This window comes from Falco rusticolus, chromosome 1 (genome assembly GCF_015220075.1).
Source record: "Falco rusticolus isolate bFalRus1 chromosome 1, bFalRus1.pri, whole genome shotgun sequence".
Classification (NCBI taxonomy): Eukaryota; Metazoa; Chordata; class Aves; order Falconiformes; family Falconidae; genus Falco; species Falco rusticolus.
Window position 1 is genome coordinate 110,392,969 of NC_051187.1, and position 21,539 is coordinate 110,414,507.

The following is a 21,539-nucleotide window of genomic DNA, read 5'->3' on the forward strand; positions in this document are numbered from 1 at the left end:
CCTGGTAGGTGTTGTCAAGCAGAAATCCATGTGGATTGACTGTTGATGAACAGTCCATCCATGTGAATCTTGACTGTTGGAGTTCCTCCTTTGTATAGCCAAGTGTTTGTGGTCCTGTACAGAAGATTTAGCTTAAGGATGAAGGTCTTGTCTTTAAGAACACCAAAATCAAACCCAAACCCTACAAATAAATAAACAAAGCTTTGTCTTGGGGTACTGTGGAAATGACGAAAACCAGTGAGTGTTGTAGTGGTCGGATAGGCGTGTTTATTATGTGCTGAGGTATTTGTAGCACGTGAGTAACTGCCAGGTTTGCCTTCTTCCCCATACTTGTTAGGCCTGCATCATCTCAGCATTGTTGGACTTCTATTCTATGATCTGATCAGATAGGTTCTGTTCAAAGAACATGTGCTTTCAAATGAAGAGTAACACAGCAGTGACCTCATAGCAACATCTATCTGTTACAGACACTTGGGATGTGCATCAGGGAGATGGGAGTGGCACACAGTCTGCATGTAAAAGGCTTTGTCACCTGCAGTTTGAAAACTCCAGAAAGAAATTAAAACACCTCAGATCAAACATTTAATTTGGCGTTGGGGTTGAAAGGTGTCTTAGTTGCTTAGGACAGTACAGCTTCTGCTGTTTTCAATTAACTTTCGAAAACCTAGTGAATACCTGCTCATGGTATAAAACCCACGGTATTTCAATTAATGCCCCTCGCAGGTCCTTGTTACTGTGTGTTCAGCTTGGCCAAATCCCAGACCTGAAGAGCAGCAGAAGGAAGGGCTGCGTAGTTTTATACTGAACTCCAAAACTGCTTCTAGAAGGTCAAGCTGAAGTAGCAAGACTCTTGATTTGTTTTGTTTTTTTTCTTTTGAGCACTTTGATAGTGATTAACTTAGTGCTGCCTTCCATAGTGATTGCTGTTTTTCATGGCTATAAACTGGAATGTTTATAATCAATCATGTAAAATAATTGAGAAAACAATTAGCAAGAAAGACTTGTCCCCCAGTGATGGGGTTCTTTGAGCATTTCATGATGCAGAAGACAATTATGAACGACTTCCTCTTTGGCTTCTGACTTAGCCCATTAAATGCCTTACCCAGGAAATGGTTGTGGCCATTTTAGCAATTAACTGGAAAATAAGGTATTTAAGGTAATTTTTGAGGTATGTTACAAAGAGAAGTTGAAAATGGTTGGGGGTTTGTCTCCCACTGGTTATTGTAGCAGTCTAAAGTTAAAAAATGCACCAGGTTCTATGCAACTTGCAGGTTGCACCAGCCAAGCTTCCAGTAGGGGCAGCGTGAACCATGAGCTACTGAAAACCACATCAGAGAAGCACAGACTCCTCCAAGGTGTTCAGATACTCTGAAAAATGCCATGCACCTGTGAATTCAGGTGTTTCAAGTAGCAACTCTAAAACATTGCTTCTAATGAGGTGCATGAGTGACAGTTATATGTTAAATATCAGAGGGGTAAAACTAAGTATGATTTTATATTTTGTTTTAACCTTTAAACACTGTTTGAATATGGAAACATTTTCTGTGATACCAAAAGCCAAAAAAAAAAAAAAGTTTGGGCGTTTTCTGAGTTCTGAGTGCTAAAAAGAGAGAATATCTCAGCCATGTGCAAGCAGGGATTAATATTAAAGACACTAAGTCATGGCCTTAGGGCCAGGGTTACTGCCCCTACCCATCATATACACAGTGAGCAGCATCTTCTGGAGCCGTACAGAGAGCTTGCTGCGCCTCAGTTGGAACATGGCTTTGGGAGAGACCTGTGATCCCCGGCAATCACATCTGTGGTTGATTTCCTAAGCTGTGGTACAGCACTATGAGAAACAGAGGTTGCAAGCACAGTATTTATTTATTTATGTGCTTTTCCAGTTGTTCTACAGACTTTATGAAGTTTGGACTGCAGTTAGTGTATTTGCTCTTTTCCTATTAATTGTAGACAATATCTGTCTAATAGTTATTCAGCTGTGGGTTTTCAAGGAACAGGGAAAGCATTCACCATGTTTTTCCAAGATGTGAATGATGTAAAATCCATTCAAGAAATGGATCTCGGGCGCGTGCGTGGTACACAAAGCGAATGAGAGAAACGCAGGGCTGACGTGTGAAAGAAGAGAATGACTTTCCCTGTGGTTACCCGTTTCCCATGCGCGTGTGTATAGTGCCAGCTGCCGGTCTCTGCTTCTAAAAAGCATTTTAAAGGGAAAAGGCTGGTGCTTGGCCTGGGCCCGCTGCCCCTGGAGCGGGGTGGGGGCGGCGGGGGGCGCCCTGCAGCACCATGGCCAGCTCCCGGCCGCCCGCGGCGCGACCCCCGGCGGGACCCCGGCGGCGCTGGGCAGGGCTCAGCCCTCGGTTACCGTGTGGGAAGGGCTCACCCTTCCCACTGTGCTGCTCACAGAGGTGTCGCTGAGGCAGGGGTTTGCACTGAAGGGTGGCTTCCTGGAAAAGGCCCACGGATGGCGAGGGAAAGGCGGTATGAAGGGGCTAACGTGGGATGGGGGGGTTGTGAGCTGCCCGGGTTCTGTGGTGGCTCACGGAGGGGTGAGAGGGAGGAGGCGCACCTCCTGGCTGCCAAAATGCCACAAATACTCAGAACAAGGGAAGAAAGCAGTATTATTAAGGAAAGGTAGGAAAGAAAACAGTCATGTTCATGCAGATGAAGGAGAAAGAGCTATGGCCAGTGATGAAGGAGTTGGGAATAGAGGGAGGCAGAAAGAGCAGTATAGCGGTGGTGAACAAGGTTTTCAAGCACAGTTGCTACACAGTCCCCAGAACTGTTAAGAACCGATGAACCTGAGGTGGCAGGGCAGGCTGGAAGCTGTTCGGAATTGTAAGGAGGTGAGGCAAGCCGGGGGGTCAGGAAGAAGTTTAGGTCTCAGGAGAGCCAGACACTGCACCAGAGACAGCACCCAGCCTTACTGCTGCACCGTGGCCGAGCGAAGCCACCTGGCTCCGCAGGGTTGTGGTGTCTGTAACACTGGAACGAGTGAAGCCAGTCATCAGCACCCTTAGTGCCAGCTTTAACTGAGGGAAAAATAGTCTTAACAGTCTACTCTGACCGTTGGTGACAATTTGTATGTTGTCACCAAAATATACACTGCTTATTTTGCATTTGGGTTAGACACAGTGTCTAGGTGATGTCTTCCTGAGTGGTCGTTAGTGAATACTGAAGAAACAACTGCAGTGTTGGAGTCATACAAAAAATTATTCTGAGTAATACTGTGTCCATAGGACACTTGGTCACGTCACAGTTTGGTTTTGGATTGTTCTTTTCAAGCTGAAGGGTTCAAGTCCTAGTGGATCTATGTATGAGACTGTGCCAGCAACCTCTTTTCATTGTGCAAAGGCACTGGGTTTTTTCATGCATTCAGTTTCCTCTTTTATTCTTAATGTGACATTACAACTCTAGAAGACCCTTCTCCTTATTCCATAAAGGGTTAGTTTGAGATGCAGGTGAAGGAATGTGTTAGAAGGTTAGAGCTTTCTGTTAAACTCCTGTGTTCTGTGTCAGCTGCAGTATTTCTAGAAGCATATAAATTCACGCTTACGCATGTGGGTTGAAAAAGTGCCTAGAATATGAGGTTTCTTGAGTACAGCAGGTAACATCACAACATCTGAGTACTGGCCTGCGTATAAACATTTATTGGCATACATTTGTCTCCTACAGCATCTACGGTGTCACTAGTACACCGTTGTCTTTTTAGAAGGTAATGTAGGTATTATTGGGTCCTAAATACAGGTTTATGGCTCTGAATGCTGTTTTCTGACATAACTAATAATTAATCTTGCATGTTGTGTTGGGTTTTTTTGGTCATAGGAAGTGGATTTGGAAGAAAGACTTGGCGAGTTGGATCTTAGAATTGATTCAGATGTTCCCGATGTTCCTCCACCGACAGACAGCACTCCAGAAATCCTCAAAAGGGCTTTGTCGGGCTTATCTGCCAGGTATAGTAAAAAAACAGCTCTCAAATTTAATAGCTGCTGGCTAAAATTCTTACAAATTACGTTGCAGTTTTAATTTTTACAGATTATACTGCAGTTTCAATTTTTATATGATACACATGAAAACTGAAGGATAAATTTTTAGTGGATGTCATTAATTTATTTGTGCTTTGATAGTCCCTTCAGTGTGATATTTTTTGCATATACCTGAAGGTTGCCCATGGCATGCATTTCTAAGTAAACCACTGCGATGTTTCGCTACAATTTGCTTAAATATTTGCTTAAATATTTGCTCAGTCTGAGCATTGCAATAGAAGGGGCTAAAGAATAGTCAGAATAGCTGTTACTGAGGGTTATAAGAAACTAATTTCCTATGTCCAAGGTTAGGAGGTATTTGTGTATAAATGAAAAGGGAAGAAGTGTCAATTCTCTGGGTGAACTTTGCTAGCTTTTTGTGACAGCATTTCCACTTCTAAATATTTTTTACTGACAGTTAAATACAATATAGCTTGTATTTCCATACCTTTTAAAGCAACATTTAATTTTTTCCTGCTGCCTCTTTTCAAACCTAGGTTTCTGTTTCCAACCCCTGTTCACAGGAGCTTAATGGTTAGCAAATGTGTGAGGGTGTTTGTGTATGTGTATCAATAGACAGATAATGGTGGGGACCTGCATATTCATGGAGGCTAATGAATAAAGTCCCTACTATAATTTTTTATACAGTCCCTTTACAACACTTGGTCAGTCACACCCTTTTGGAGGTGGCAATTCACATTACCTTTTTTTCACTAGTGCAATGAAAGAGCATTTAGGAGGGTGATAGATCACATACCAAAAAACTACCTGGTAAAATGAATGTGTGTATCGTGCCTACCTTATGCTCAATGTAACAAACCAAGCAACATACAACATATATTTTAGATGCAACTTAGGTCTTGCAGGAGTCCAAAGAAGGACCTCCAATCTGGGCTACAATTAAAAATTTTGAAGTCTTTGTAAAAAAATTGATCTCCAGCAGACATCTTCCAATAGCAGCGTGAAAGTACATTTTTTTGACTTGATGCTCTTCTAAGGTGTTGTTTGTTTCTGTTGTGACGTCTGGGAGCTATATACAAACGTATTTTTCCCAGGTGTCAAAAAGCATGTTTCTAAACGGCACCAGCTGCGAGCAGCATGTGATGTTTACTACTGCCACACCACTACTGAAAGGAGCATCTAGTTCCTATCGCTTTCAAAGTTCTCCTACCATGTTGAATGTTGTGGAAGTCTTCAGGCTTGTTTCAAAGGGCACTTGCACAGTGATACCTCATAAGGGGCACAGGCAAAACCTTTCCTGTTTCACATGATTGAAATTCTTTATTGGAGTATTTGCACAAAGGTGCACAAGGGTGCTTTGAGTGCAAAATTAAATTCATGGTGTTTTATGAATAATAGTCTTAAATCACCTGTTAGTTTAGTAACTGGCAGGCCCACCAAAGCTGGTGTCACAATACCCTATGTGAGTGCGTTGCACTGGAAGTCTGAGAAATATTGTTTCTCTTTGTGTTTAGACTTCAGAGGCAATAGTATCCATAACTTTCCAGTGGAGAGTTAAGATAAAATAAACTTGTCAGGTGGCTTCCTAGATTATGGAGCTTGTTGCCTGTCTTACTGAAGCTGCCTTTCCAGTGCTGTGCTTGTCAACACCCTCAAGATACTCTGTGGTATTTTAACATTATTCTTAAGGGACGCTGAGTTCTTGTAAAGGAGTCTTGCTCATCGTAGATACGCCTCTAGGAGTGAGCTGCTACTCTATAACCCACATCACAGAGGAATGTAAAGCATCTGTTGTGATAAAGCCTGTTGTGCCTTTGTTCTGATACTTAAGGCAAATCCAATTAGTGGGTTTAGCTTTATTAACTTGCTGATGAATAACATCCTTGAAAATCAAATTAATAATAGTTGAAGTTTACATTAAAAGTGGAGTATGACACAAAACTAAGTGTCTTCTCAATCAGATGTATATCCTGATGCAGCAGTGAAACACAAGACCAATACAAAGCAAAACATCAGAAAGAATTTCTTTAAGCTATGGTAGGGATTCTTGTGTTTAGCAGTAACTTGTGATTAGTTGACTTGGTGTACTTTTAGAGGCAAAATTATTGAAAGGAAAAATATAGGCAAAAAAGGAGAAAACTTACTGAGAAGTAATATGAACAATAAAATACAGACTATTGATAACTAGAAACACTTCCATGGCAGAGCGAAGCATATGATGAGAGTTTTTAACATTCTTTTTTAAAATGAGCTAGGCTCTTGATTTTTCCCGATACTGGCCATTGGGGGCAGGGGGTTGGGGGTGTAGGGAGTGTGAGAAACAACATTTTGATTACTCTAGAAACTACTAAAATTTCCCAAAAAAACCCCAACCATCCAGCAAAGACTTCCGAGTTGGAGAAGACTTCCCCAAGCATGCACCTCAAATATTGTGCTCAGTTTTGGGCCCCTCATTACAAGAAAGACATGAAGTGCTGGAGTGTGTCCAGAGACAGGCAACAAAGCTGATAGAGTCTAAAGAACAAGCGTTACGAGGAGCAGCTGAGGGAACTGGGGCTGTTTATCCTGGAGAGGAGGCTCAGGGGAGACCTTTTTTTTCTCTGCAACTACCTGAAAGGAGGTTGTAGGCAGGTGGGGGTTGGTCTCTTTTCCCAAGTAATAAGCAATAGGACAAGTGGAAGTGTCCTCAAGTTGCACCAAGGGAGGTTTAGGTTGGGTATTAGAAAAAGTTTCTTCACCAAAAGTGTTGTCAAGCATTGGACCAGGCTTCCCAAGGAAGTGGTTGAGTCACCGCCCCTGGAGGTATTTGAAAGATGTGTAGATGTGGTGCTTAGGGACATGGTTTAGTGGTGGACTTGGCAGTGCTGGGTTAACAGTTGGACCTGATGATCTTAAAGGTCTTTTCCAACCAAAATGATTTTATGGTATCAGGAATTTCTATTCTGCTTTCCTTAGTCTGTTCTGCTTTCCTTAGGTAGCCACAAACAGCTGCAAAGGTCTACAAGGGGAAAATAGTAGAACTAATTTGACCCATCACCCCTCATTGTCACATGTTTTCCTGTCCTCATTCCAGTGCTCACGAGAACACAGGACTGCTGTCAGCAGATAACCATCTATCTGGCAAAAATAGCTACTTTGCTGTTACAGAAAGCTGGTGATCACCTGTTTTTTTTTGTGGGTTTTTTTTTTTTTTTATTATTTTGGTCTCTTACTCCTCAAAGATTTGTATGCTTTTTACTTGGCAGCCTTTCTTTCATATGTAAGCCTTGACATGGCTGGGCCCTTGTCAGTCTTGCTGATTATGTGATGCTTTTTGAGCGTCCTGATGTATTTTCACAGCATCTTCAATATGGGGTTGATCGGTTGAATTGCAAGTGATGTTTGGGGGGGGTGTGGAGCATGGGGGAATAAGACAAGTGACTAACTTTTATTTCTTTTACTGTGTATCCTGTTTAGTTAGATAGTTGGTTGAATCTGTGGTTCTTGCTGTGTGTTTTATTAAATGTGAAAATTTACGGAACTCCCACTGTTTCTGATACACTTTAATCTCTAGTTAGTAAAGGAAGTGGCTTTTATTTTCTTTTATAACTGCTTGGGGTTTTTTCTCTTTTTTTTTTTTTTTTTTTAATAGATGGAAAAATTGGTGGATTCGTGGAATTCTCACTCTAGCTATGATTTCTGTGTTTTTTCTGATCATATACCTGGGATCGTTTATGCTGATGCTTCTGGTAAGTTTGTTTAAATGCATTCTACCGTGCAAGAATTACTTGATTTCTTTGTTCATTGTGCCTAAGACAGCTGGAAGCAAACCGAACAGACAGCTAAGAGCAATTTGTCTCTTATTTGTCTAAATGTAAATGCCTTTGAAAAACACTGGACAGATTCACAACTGGGCCTTGTGGATTAAGGACTTCTTCTATGCTATAATTAATTTTTTTTAAAAGTAGGAATGAAGGTAACTAAGAAGTTGAACAATTGTTGCCTTGAAGTTAACTAAACTACTGTCATCCGTTTCCTTGTCTGGTTCCCATCACCTACTGTTATGTTTTTTGAGGTTTGTTCAAAAAACCCCAAGAAATGAACAACACCAACCTTCCCCCCCCCCCCCCCCCCCCCCCCCCCCCCCGAAAAAACAACCCCAAAACAAAAAACCATGAAGACACAAGAGAGTCATGTTTGAGGCTGAGGAAAGCAGGCAGCTCTGGTTTGCTCTCTGTGACCGGCACTTAAAGGCTTTCCTCAAGCATGCTCCATTAATTCTCTGCTTCTCTATGGGGCTGCCTTGCAGCCTTGGGCTTATTTGTAGAATGGGGCTAGGTCCCATCCCATACAGAGATAAAGTGCGTTTTTATGTCATGAAGTGAAATAATAATAATATGCCCTACATACCCGGCCAGCCTTTATTGCTTCTTTCCATCATTTTTATTGCTGGTATTTTTACTGAACAATGTTTCAAGTGTCATAACCACTTGTGGCAAGTAACAGGCAGGGATGTGGCTTCTGAAACACTGAAATTGGTACTTCTGGGTAACTGCTTTGATATTTCACTCTTAAGTTCATTTAACTGTCAAAATGTGCTTTTTCTACTGTTTTGTGAAACACCTTTTCAGTTGTATTTATAGAATCATTTTGGTTGGAAAAGACCTTTAAGATCATCAGGTCCAATCGTTAATCCAGCACTGCTAAGTCCATTACTCAACCGTGTCCCCAAACACCACATCTACACATCTGTTAAATACCTCCAGAGATGGAGACTCGACCACTTCCCTGAGCAGCCTTTTCGCATGCTTGACAGCCCTTTTGATGAAGAAATTTTTCTTAGCACCCAGTCTAAACCTCCCCTGGCACAACTTGAGGCTGTTTCCCCTTGTCTTGTCACTTGTTACTTGGGATGAGAGACCGACCCCCACCCGCCTACAGCCTCCTGTCAGGCAGTCGCAGAGAGCGATAAGCCCCCCCAGGCTCCTTTTCTCCAGGCTAAACACCCCGGCTCCCTCAGCCGCCCCTCACAACACTTGTGCCCCAGCCCCTTCCCCAGCCCCGCTGCCCGTCTCTGGACACGCTCCAGCCCCTCAGTGTCCCTCCTGCAGCGAGGGGCCCAAACCTGAACACAGGATTCCAGGGGCGGCCTCACCCGTGCCCAGTGCAGGGGGACGGTCACTGCCCTGGTCCCGCTGGCCACGCTGTTGCTGACACAAGCCGGGATGCTGCTGGCCCTCCTGGCCACCTGGGCACGGTGCTGGCTCATGCCCAGCCGGCTGCCCACCAGCACCCCCAGGCCCTTTCCCCCCAGGCACTTCCCAGCCGCTCTGCCCCGGCCTGGAGCGCTGCGTGGGGCCGGTGTGACCCCAGGGCAGGACCCGGCACTCGGCCTTGTGGAACCTCATCCAAGTGGCCTGGGCCCGTGGATCCAGCCTGCCCAGACCCCTCTGCAGAGCCTCCTGCCCTCCAGCAGATCAGCACCCCTGCCCAGCCGGGTGTTGGCTGCAGACTCGCTGGGGGTGCACTCGATCCCCTCGCCCAGATCACAGACCCAGATCACACGAACCAGGACCGGCCCCAGCGCTGAGCCCTGGGGAACACCCCGTGTGCCCGGCCGCCAGCTGGATGTGGCTCCATTCCCCACCCCCCTTTGGGCTCGGCCAGCCAGCCAGCCTTTTACCCAGCCCGGAGCGCACACGTACAGGCCGCGAGCAGCCGGTTTCCCCAGGAGATGCTGTGGGACACGGTGTCAAAGGCTTTACTGAAGTCCAGGTAGACAGCACCCACAGCCTTTCCCTGATCCACGAAGTGGGTCACTTGCTGGAGAAGATCAGGTTCATCAAGCAGGACCTGCCTTTCATAAAACCCTGCTCTTTGGGCCTGATCACCTGGTTGCCCTGTACATGCTGTGTGATGGCGCTGAGGGTGATTTTCTCTATAATCATCCCTGGCACTGAGGTCAGGCTGACAGGCCTGTAGCTTCCCAGACCCTCCTTCTGGCCCTTCCTGTAGATGGACATCACATTTGGTAACCTCTGCTCTACTGGAACCTCCCTGTTTCGCCAGGTCTGCTGGTAAATGATGGCAAGTGGCTGAGTGAGCGTTTCCCCAGCTCCCTCAGTACCCTCGGTGGTCCCATCCTGCCCCATAGACTTGTGTGTGTGTTGAAGTGGTGTAGCAGGTCACTGACCATTTCCCCTTGGATTATGGTGGCTTCATTCTGCTCCCCCTCCCTGTCTTCCAGCTCAGGGGGCTGCGTACCTGGAGAACAACTGGTCTTACTATTAAAGGCTGAGGCAAAGAAGGCAGTAATTACCCCAGCCTTTTCTTCATCCTTTGTCGATATGTCTCTCCCCACATCCAGTAAAGGATGGGGATTTTCCTTAGTCCTCTTTTTATTGCTGATGCATGTATAGAAACATTTTAATTATGTTGTCTGGCAGTAGCCAGTCTAAGTTCTAGCTGGGCTTTGGCCCTTCTGATTGTCTCCCTGCTTAACCTCATGACATCCTTGTCGTCCTCCAGAGTTGCCTGCCCCTTCTTCCGCAGGTCATAATCTCCCCTTTTTCCCCTGTATTTTCTTCAGAACTGGAATGCTGTTTCACCAGTATTATGGTCTGCACTGCAGCCTTTACATCTGAATTAGTCTGAGTTTTATTTCCTATTTTCAGGTGAATGACATAATAAAGTAGTAATTTATTGTTTCATTGGAAAACAGATATATAAATGAAACATAGAAATGGAATAATGTTCTTCCTCTGTTGTACTGCAAAGCAATAATGCTGTCTTCTAATATGATAAACAGGTCGTACAGTTGACATTTGAGACTTTGTAAAAAAGAATGGAGGGAAAGACCAGTTTTGTTCATGAATTATTACTTTTTACTGGAATCAAATACTTTACATTTAAACAAGAGTTGTCATGTTAAAACCAAATCTTAATACTGAGCCTGAAAATGCCCAGAGTATTTTCTTGTAAGAAGGGTAATCTAGTGAAGTTTGGAAGACAAAACCTGAGACTGCTCTAAAAAGTGTGGAGGCATGTTTGATGTTTGCCTGCTACTAAGGTAACAGGTACTTCCATGCCTTTGGATCCCAGCGTCCTTTTCCACTGTGAGGTGCAATCCTTTAACGTTGCTCTTGCACGTAGCATTTCAGTTTTATAATGTAGGCCAAGCATAAGGGCACGAGAAAGGGAAGCTTCAAAATTAACTCGCCGAGGTGGTGTAAGACTGTTTTAAACTGCATTCACCTGTTGAGCAAGACAAAATTTATTCATGGATGCAGGTGGTGAGAGAATACTGCAAAGCCTGGCACCTGGCGTGTGCAGCTGGTGTGGGCAGGTTCTCACCCCTGCCTCTGCACAGGGTTACTTGTGACCTGTGTTTGGCAATACTTGATAGCTGGGCAGGGCCACCTGCTTGGTGACGGTGGGTTAGCCAAAACTGGTGGAGAGTCCTTTGGAGCCCAAAGATTGACAGGACGTACTACCAGACTTGCACGGGCAAGCATGGGAGTAGTGAGATCAGCAAAACAAAATTAAACGGTGGAGGGTGTTGTGTTCAGACCTGGGTTAGGTAAGCTTTGCTTCTAATCATCAATGCTAATTGCCCTTAATGAGATGCTTGCAAGTGGAAGACCTGGGTGTCCAAGTTGTGTTGCACAGCTAGTTTTTTCCATTGGGTCTTAGAAAATATTTCTTAAGCTAAATTTAAGGATGAAGCTTAGCCAAAAGGAGTAGAAGTGCCTTCCGTAGAGGAAAGGCTTTCGACCTGTTGCTGCCGAACTGTAAAAGTCAGCAGCTTTCCTTTGTTTCACGAGTGTATTCTTGTAGGTAGCCCCATGTATTTTTTTCTCAGCATGCCTAGTGATTCTGAGGGTTTTGGGGGAGGTTTAAAGCAGAGCTTTAGTTTTCTTTGGACTTTGCTTTGAACCTGTCTGTTTGCTGTGCGGAATTTGAATTTGTAATAATTTCTCCCCTTAGTGCAGGTTGCAGTACTGCTTACTGCCTTTAAGAAACAACTGCAGCATCTTCACATAGTTTTTTATTTCTTATTTTAGGTCTTAAGCATCCAAGTGAAGTGTTACCATGAAATCATTACTATAGGTTACAGAGTCTACCACTCATATGATTTACCATGGTTTAGATCCCTCAGCTGGTGAGTAGCAAGCAAGAACATCAATAAGCAGGGATGGGAAACTTAAATGTTCATGTTCCTCATGTCCTCTCATGGCAGAATGATGGCTTTGTATGTCATGTGCACACACAAAACTTGACATCTGTCTCTAATACAGGATTCTGTAGCTGTCTTCCACCTCTGAACTTGGACAAGTTAGTTGGCCTTTTACTATCACAATTTTTCCCTTGATAGAAATACATATATATGTAAATATATATATGTATGCATGTGTATATGCTTTAAGTCAGAACTGAGCATGTGTAAGCTATCTAAAAATGTGCATAGCCAAATAATCACCTGATATGTATTACCTGAACTGCTTTGCTTTTTTTTTTTTTTTACATTGGCTGTTAACCTTGCACAAGTAATAAATAGAACAGGTACCTTAAAAGCTCCTCTACACGCACGCAGAGAATTGAAATAATAGCATACAAGCTTTAAATCCTTTCCAATCATGCATTTAATCACAGGACAGCATACATGTAGTGTTGGGGGATCTTCTGAAAGGCAAAACATAAGATTAATTTTTCTGGCAAACCCCAGATACTTGTGACAATGTCCAGTTTACATAGGGCTGGATAGAACTGGGGAAATCAACTCTTCTGAGTTCTGGGAGGAAAAAGAAAAGCTTTTGATTAGCATTAGTGTTATGGGAAGGTGTTGGGCGCATGTAGTCTCTAAGGTGCTTAAGGACACAATTCTTCGACATGGCCTGTGTTGTGTTGTTTCAGATTTGTGTTGGGTTTGTCTTTTTTAAGGAATTGAAATATCTGTGTTATTCCCTGTCTCTTATCACATCGCTTCTTCACTTCTAGAAGCAACTTTACTGTGTAATGTTGTCGATTCCTGCTGTTGGCTTTTCTGTAAGTGCTAATCGGTTCCCCTCTGGTCACACCTGGATTATCCAGGGGAATGATCTACCGTCTGCTTTATTCCATAGCTTCTGGATCTACAGCTACGGCGCTCAGGCATGAATGATTCTACAGCCTTACCAAAATGTTTAGAGGACAATATAGGCACTCTACCACTTAGTCTACTTTGGCAGTTGGCCACTGTCACCTTCATATGTGGAGCTCAATCAACTCCCCTGTATTGCTATACTAGTTAACATCAGAGTTCCTTTCAGTCCAACATCTGGCCACTGAGACATTTCAATGAGATGAGAGAGTCCTGTTAGTAGTCTGAAGATCAACTGTTTGGCTCAGAGATGTGAAGTCTTGCAAAATGAGTGTCAACATCTATTAGGGGGAAAAGGATGAGTACCAATTGCTTGAAGACTAGCTGGAGATCCAGTTTATCACAAGTTTTTATCTTCTGTGGCTGACTTTGGTAGTAAGCTGAGGAGTATGTTGCCCAGAGAGGTGCATCTCTTAGTGATTTCGGATTTGCTATTTATTGGTTTTTACTGAGTGCTGCCTTGGTATTTGAGGATCCCATTGTGACTTTAGAAAGCCAAGTAATTGAACTTGCATGAAAACCTGTGACAGCGTTACTGCATACTGACTGCTTTGGCTGAAGGGAATTTCTTTGAAGATCTTGCAAAAAGAGATGGCTGAAGGTGACGTTTCACCTCAGTTGAACTTTGGGTATGAACATAGTCCCACAAAATTGTTTTGGAAGAGTTGTAGTAATACCTGCATTTACTAGTTAGTTGATGGATTTAACCCGGTCAGAGTAACGCTCGGTCAAGAAAGCTAAAAGGCAAAGTGCATGGTGGAGTAGAGCAGGAGATGCAGCAGTAACTCTTTCAGATGTGAATCTTCAGGCCAGATGGCAAAAGTATAGTTACATTCAGATCCTTCAGCTCTGTCACATGCACTGTGTTACAACCTCAGCGGTTTCGTTATGCAAGTACCTTTTTTCTTGTTTGTAAGGCAGAAATTACAAACCATCCTTATTAGGATACAGGAGAAGCATATGCAGAATTTCTTGTGTTGGTATCGATGATAGCAGGTACTTGTTCTTTGCTTTTAGGATATCTGAAAAGGACTTGCATAGGTGTGGAGTATTCAATACTGTAGTTAAGGGTGAAATTAATTTTCCAACTGTATCCTGCTGTGTTTGTTTTTCTAGTGCAGTTGCTTTAGAAAAAATTAATTACAAAGATTGGCTTGTCGGAGGAGACACCAACCCAGAAGTATAAGACTGGGTTTATACTTGAATTTTATTTATATCACATCTTTTCTCCCCTTCTGGTTTTCCTTTTGTGTGGTGTGTTTTATTGTGGTTTTTTGTTTGTTTTCTTTTTAAGAATGACACTTAAATACATACTATCTTGTTAAAATAACTTCTAGTTATTGTGTGTTGTAGGTACTTTTTGCTCTGCGTGAACTACTTCTTTTACGGAGAGACTGTAGCTGATTACTTTGCTACGTTTGTTCAGAGAAGAGAACAGCTTCAATTCCTAATTCGTTACCACAGGTTTATATCTTTTGCACTCTATTTAACGGGTAAGTGTAGGAAATTTCAAAAATGAAAGAACTTTGTGCTGCATTTGTTTCTTTGCTTATTTCTTTTAAAAAAAAATCATTTCTCCCCAGCTTTATGCACTTTCAATTTCTTTTTCCTCTTGATGTTTGAGGAAATGAGGTGTTTGTGGTTCCATTTTTCCTGTGAAAAGATGAATATTAATTTTGTGTTCACCGAGAGTAAGAAAGCAGCCTAAACAAGTAGATTATTTGGAGGAAGTTGAGCTAATAGTGCTCAAGAGAAGTTGGCATGAAGTAATTTTGATCGCTGAGGAAGTGGGGCTCTAGTACTGGAATACATGAACACTATTTTGGCAGTCTGTGGGGATGACTTATATGTGTAATTGCTGTGCTGGGCCGATGCTTTATTTTGCAAGTGTTCTAGTAGGTCTACAGCAATAAGATTTACCAATGTATTTTAAACTGATTATTCAAAATGCCTGAAGGTTTATTTTGAATGCAAGATACTCAGATGCTTTCCTCATGGATAGATTTTCCTCACTATCCAAAGAATATTTAAAAGCCTCTTCTCTAGGAAGACAAGATGTAAGCTGGCAGTCTTGTGGGTATTGCTTTGTGATACACATGTCCATGGTATTTTCAGCGATGCAGTTGATATTACTTTAGCATAAAATTAAATCAATTGAAGACTCAGATTGTCCTAAGGGACAGGAGACTGCTATGCTACAAATACTTGTAAAATATATTAAGAAACCTGATCTTCACGATGAACTGTCAGTCTGTCTACTCTTAATTTATTTTTTTTTAAACCAGATAAAAATTCTACTCTGTGCTTAGATTGCAAACTTGAAACTGACTTTGCAAGACTTGACCTTTTTCAGTTGCCTTTGGCTTGAGGAAACTAACTGAGCTAATGCCTCGTGCCAGCTGAAGGATGGTGAGGGGAGAGATGAGACAAGCCAGTCATAAGCAAAAGCAGGTGACAGAAGGTAGCAGAACCCCGTGGTGGCTGTCACATTGGGATTGTGGGGTCACTGAGGGGCTGTCCCCAAGGTTAAGGGTCTTCTAAGGACCTCTGACCCCTGCTGGTGCAGGACGTTGCCCTAGTGGAGAAGAGATGCTGTCTTAGCCACCCAGAATGTTTCTTTTAGTCAGTTGAATTCTCCCATACCTGCACTTCATGCTTGTGTTGTGTGCAGCTGTAAGGCTGTCTGGGGCAAAGGGGCAAGATGGTCTTTTCCTTTTGGTTATTTCTGCTAATTTTTCAAAACCCACTTGTTGACTTGGTTTTTGTGTGTTTTTTAAAGATGATGGTCTTCTCCCCTAAAAATTGATGTCTACAATGGGACCTTGTAAATAATGAAATGGGTGCTCTTTACTGATGTTAACTAAATCTTGTGCTCCGATGAGAATAATTCCATATGCACACTTAACTGAATACAAGCAAACACTCCTAGCAGCAGAGGGATTAAAAACTGCTTCAAGGGAAGAGAATTACTGGTATATCATAGTTCAGTGTAATGAAATATAAGATGGTACAAACTACACTTGCTTTGTTTTACAGGCTTCTGCATGTTTGTTTTGAGTTTAGTGAAGAAACATTATCGTCTGCAGTTTTACATGGTGTGTATTACCCACTTTGCTGTGGTCACTCATGTTATGAATGTCACTAGAAGCAGTCGTGTCCCTATGCTTGTAAAATAGCTTGGAAGAGGGGTGTGGAAAATGCACTTAAACAGACAGTAATGTGAAATCACATCATGTTGGCCTGTTCAGCATCTGTTCACTTTGCAGCTTGTTGTTATATTATGGGATGTGGCCCTTCAGTCAGTGCAGGCTGTCACTGGAGAGGCCTTGTGCATGTACAGCCTGATACGTTTCCCTTGGTGAGAGGCTGGTGTGAAAGAGATTCCTGGAGAAAGGGGTGTGCGTCTCCCCGGTCTGAAGCCAAACAGTTCAGCATAGGTGGGAAGTGGTTCTTGTGACTCAAGTGTTACTTAGTACGTACTTACTTAGAGGGCCCACTGAAGTACTGTGATGGGAACTTGATCTTAACCCCTATGTGGAAGGTTTATTCTGTGACATTTAAAAGCAGTTCTGGTCTTCTGCTCTGCTGTGCCTCCATAGATCATTAATCCATTAAAAGAGACCAGTGTTCTCATCTCCTGTTATTTGTCCACCTAATAAACATCATAGTAGCTAATCAAAGAGTGTGAACCTTTTTCTTATAGGCCAAACCCTAATTTTGTAACATCATCGGTAAAAAAAACAAAACCAAAAAAACACCTAAAAAGAAACCCCCAAAACCCCACAGACACCCCCTCCCCCCCCTTTAATATAGGAATGATAAGAAGCAACACAAAACAGTAATGCAGCTTCTGTCTTTAAAGAACTCGAGCAGTCAGGGCACTGCACAACCTTAAAGATTTCCTAAAGCTCTGGGGATGCAGTTAACCCCTCTGTGTATACAGTGCTTTAGGTAGCACTTCACCATTGAGGAACGCTAATTCTAGACTCGTACTTAGCTGAGCCCTGTATGAGCATGTAAAAAACCACTTTTACTCAAAAAAATTACTGTGTGTGGGAGAACTTGTCTGACAGGGAGATGCAGCTTTTCTAGGAGAGGTGGTCTTTATCTTCTAATCTGCAGTAAAAATCCTTATCATCAGATTGGCACAAGGTAAATATATTAATTTTCCATGATTTTTTCCCCCTGCTGGAAAGAAGGCAGAAAAACTTGGTGCCTGCCCAGAAAACATTAACGTGTGACCACTTAAGAATTGCAGTAAAAAGATGGAAGCCACGCAACACAGTGTTTGGGCAGACAAGATTAGCCATTTGGTTTTAGGTGGTGTTCCAGTATCACTGTACACATACTAAAAATTTTGCTCCAAAGACGCTTTAATTAACCAGCAGGTAATATTTTCAGAAACCTTAGGCAGTTCTTGCACACCCCCTTTCAGCCTTCTTGAGTTGTCTTAACTGGAAGGAGATGCTGGCTGCCATAGGAAAACACGTGTGATAACAGATCGAAAGAAGTAGGACATTTAGAGTGCTTAAAGTTGGTGTTTCATGGAAAAACTACCAGTTCTTGATTTAAAACTTTTTGGAAAATAAAACTTATTGTAGAATCTTTACTGGTAAACTGTTTGGAAACCACTTTATTGTGCACTGGTGCTACAGAATAAACACCAAGTACATACAGTAATACTGAGGAGAACAACTGTTGGAATGACCATGTGTGTAAAAATTAACACTGTGTTTTCACTAATCCTGAGAATATTCATGTTTCATAAGAGGACTGGTATTCTGTTATGAGAGATATCTACATCTGTGTAACATAACTCTTTCATAAGTAGTTCATTGCCATTTTATCGTTACAGTTCTAACATGTCTGTTACATGTATATACAGAATATCACGTTGCTTACATTTCTTTGCTGCTTTCACGCTGAAGGTGTATGTTTTATTAAATCAGATGTTAAACTGCATGTTAAAACTTTCTGGGTGGAGGTAAGTGATGGGGAAACCTGTTAAAGTTTCAGTACTTGCTTCAGAAAGGCAGCTAACTTGTGATATACTGTATGCACACATCTCTTGCATTATCACTAGAACTGGTCTTCCCTGTGAACTCCTAACTATCTCCTTTAGCCAGTATTTGCCGAGGTGTACGGGTCAGTGTTTTCACTAACTGTTGTGTTGTTGCATTGTTAACAGTTCGCATGGACTCATGTCACTTTGCTGATCACTGTAACTCAATCTCATCTTGTCATCCAAAATCTCTTTGAAGGCATGATCTGGTAAGGGGACAGTAATAAACTGGTTTGTAACTGTTGCATTGAAAGGTTGGTTCTTTTACATAGAACTGGTTAAGCAATAATTGTGGAAACAGTTCAAAGAGCACAAATTGAAGGAGCATTAATGTCTAGTTGGAAGGGGAATCAGAGGAATTGGGAGCAATGAGGTAAAGGATACAGGAGAGGAAGCAGAAACCTCTAACTAGGTTGGCAGCCACAAGTGTGATAGTTTTGAACAACCGCTTAATTTACTTGAAAGGAGGATTGTTTGCATGCTTGGTGAAATAGTTTCCATAGCATTTTGCTGAATGGATGACTATCCAGCAATTATTTTTCAATTACTTGGGAGCTTAAGGTTGCTCAGAGCTATAGAAGTTGGACTATTTAATTTGAAATCCCCAGTCTGGTCACCTTCCCTGTTCAGATAAATTCAGATTACTTAAAGTATTTTAAGAGTTTAAATATTGGATATTGTTGGATCATCTTAATGCCCCATTTCCAGCGATATATTAAATTATGATGATGCAGTTAAACTCAATTACTTAGAACTGCTCCTCAAAGAGAGGGTGTGTTTTCCCACCCTGCACCTCTTTAGGGACAAGGTAAATTACAAGTTGAGAAAGAAGGAAGAAGCACATGGAAGATAATCTGTGTCCTTCTAAGGACATAAAACTGCATGTTGTCCTGTTACTTTTCCTAATATATTTACAGTGGGGGAGATTACTGCAGAAAAGATGCGCTCATAGAAAAAAAACCCCAAAGCCTTTGACAAAGTTTGTGCAAACAAATTTTTTTCATAGTGATGGTGATCATGTGCCAAAATCTGAACCTAATTGCCTTGCTAGCCTGTTTTATATTTCCACTGGTGCTAGGCAATTTTTCAGATGGTTGCAAAATCTGACTTTTAGCTTATTAATACATCTCTGCTTTGAAAAGGGTAAAAAATAGAGGTTAACAGGCTTGAGTAACAAATACAGATGCTGTCTGCATGCAGAGAGCACTTAGAAAGCTAAACCAGACTGCTCCAAGCTGACAAGAGGGGGGAAAAAAAAAGGAAACTTTTTTTTTTAATTTAGGTATCATTACACTTTACAAGGAATTTGCTTGCTTTGATGTTACCAGAAACATTAACATGTTTATATTTGTTGATTTCTTCTTAACTGTGGTACCAGTCTTCAAGCCTGATAGGAAAAAACCAGCCCGCTCACATTTTAATCTCATGCACCAAAATCATATTTTAACTTGAACTAACATGGATCTGTAATGGTCTGGATTGGCTGAAGACTAAAACCAGTATAGCTAAATATGCTGTTCATGCAGGAACTAGCTGAACACATTATGAAACATAATTCCTTCTAAATACTACAGAAAAAATTCCCAGAAACAAATGCTGCTGTTTCAGTTTCTGTCCTATGTTTAGGTTGGGCAGCTTTTCTTTTTCTCCGTGAAACTTTTAATGTCTTTCTGTAGGTTTCTGGTTCCCATTTCAAGTGTCATCTGCAACGATATTACTGCTTACATTTTTGGATTTTTCTTTGGCAGAACACCATTAATTAAGGTAGGTACTTAGGCACTTCCTCACTAACAAGCTTTTACAATTTATAGCATTTTTGATACTTGTTCAGAAACACGTTCATGGAAAAAATACTTTCCGCTGTGCTGCGTGATGCACATCTTTGCTAGAAAAAACAATTGACTATCCTATGTCTGAAGATTTGTACGTGGAAACTGGGATTAATGTATATGTGATATTGACATTACAGTATAATACAGTTCAAGCCTATTACATCATAATTGCTTCCTTTTTGGATGGTATATGCTGGTTTAACTGCATGCTTACTGTACAAAAACTGTAATTTGAAATAAGCTGCTAGGTCATATATACCTATGCCTCGTTTGGTCTCGTGGAGGTAGCACCAGGGTCTCAAGCAGTAATCTTCCTATTCTGCTAAAATATACCAGACTCCACAAAAAGCCACAAATTATTATTTTCATGATGTTGCAATATTAACTTTTGGGTATTTGGTTGGTTCTGATATTAAACTGCTCCTAAATTGAAAACGTGATAGAATTTGATGAAGAAAATAGCTTGCTACACTGGCCTTTCCAGGCCTGCAGTTATTTACTGTATTGTTTTGCCAGTCTGTATGTAGGAAGCTAGTGTCTCCCGAGGAGCATCCCCAGCAGCAGTGATCTAACACCCAGGCTTCCGTTGCTATCTAAGTGTGCAGTTGCTAGCAGAGGTCCCCTGCAGAGCCATCACGCACTTGTGCAGGTTTCCGAGCCTTCTGCTTGGAGGAGCTCAGCGCGTTACCCAGGGGCAGGCAGCAGCCTCAGGACAGCAGCAGCAGAGGAGGGAAAGGGAGCCCTCCATTCCCTCAAGCTGCCCAGTGGCACTAACCAAGCTGTGGCACTTTCCCTCCTTGCCTGGGACAGGCCCTAGCCATACTCCTCTGTGTATCTTGCTCACTGGCTGCAGCTGCTGACACTCGGTATTTCACACATCTGAAAAACCCAAGTAGAAAGTTCATTTTCACAAATGAGTTCCAGTAAAAAGGGTTCAATGATGCAATGATGAGGCTAATGCTATCTGTTTTGTGCCTAGCTGTCTCCCAAGAAGACCTGGGAAGGGTTCATTGGAGGCTTCTTTTCCACAGTTGTATTTGGATTTATTGTAAGTAACCACAGGACTTTCCTTGTATAGGTTCAGTCTTCAACTTCTTGTTTTCACTTGAAGTGAAATTACTGACAAATTTGCTCATCTCAAACTGCTGAAAGTCTAAGAGTTAGGGTTTTGGTTAGAGAATTCTGCTGGACAGGTCAGGCACGGCTCGCACCTCTCCTGAGTAGGTCATATTGACTATTTTTGTCATTACTGTTACTATCTCTGGAATAGCATTATTTATGCTTTTTATAGTAATACTTTTGTATTACATACTGTATAATGACATTTCTCCTGAGAAGTAGTTTATACTGATGATATGCGTGGATGGTAATACCAGCATACAGTAACTGGTCTGATAAGTAATAGATCACCAAGGTCAGCAGAACTTGTAACTGCCAAACTTGGTAGAAGCAATAGTTCAAGTTTCAGTGGAGAAGTGAACTGCAAAGAAACGATGAGTGGCTAACATTTTGAGGATTTTTTAATGCAAAAACGTCCA

At 42.1% G+C, this 21,539-nt stretch overlaps 1 protein-coding gene across 1 annotated transcript in view; it reads left to right on the forward strand.

The window, feature by feature from the left end:
* The window catches only part of CDS1 (CDP-diacylglycerol synthase 1), a 34,738-nt gene that overhangs the window by 4,127 nt on the left and 9,072 nt on the right, over positions 1-21,539 (forward strand). The window contains exons 2-9 of the mRNA XM_037396238.1: positions 3,829-3,956; positions 7,621-7,717; positions 12,032-12,129; positions 14,461-14,600; positions 16,144-16,202; positions 18,296-18,378; positions 19,846-19,933; positions 20,981-21,049. Coding sequence (XP_037252135.1) covers positions 3,829-3,956; positions 7,621-7,717; positions 12,032-12,129; positions 14,461-14,600; positions 16,144-16,202; positions 18,296-18,378; positions 19,846-19,933; positions 20,981-21,049 — 762 coding nt within the window. The remainder of the gene's footprint in view (positions 1-3,828; positions 3,957-7,620; positions 7,718-12,031; positions 12,130-14,460; positions 14,601-16,143; positions 16,203-18,295; positions 18,379-19,845; positions 19,934-20,980; positions 21,050-21,539) is intronic.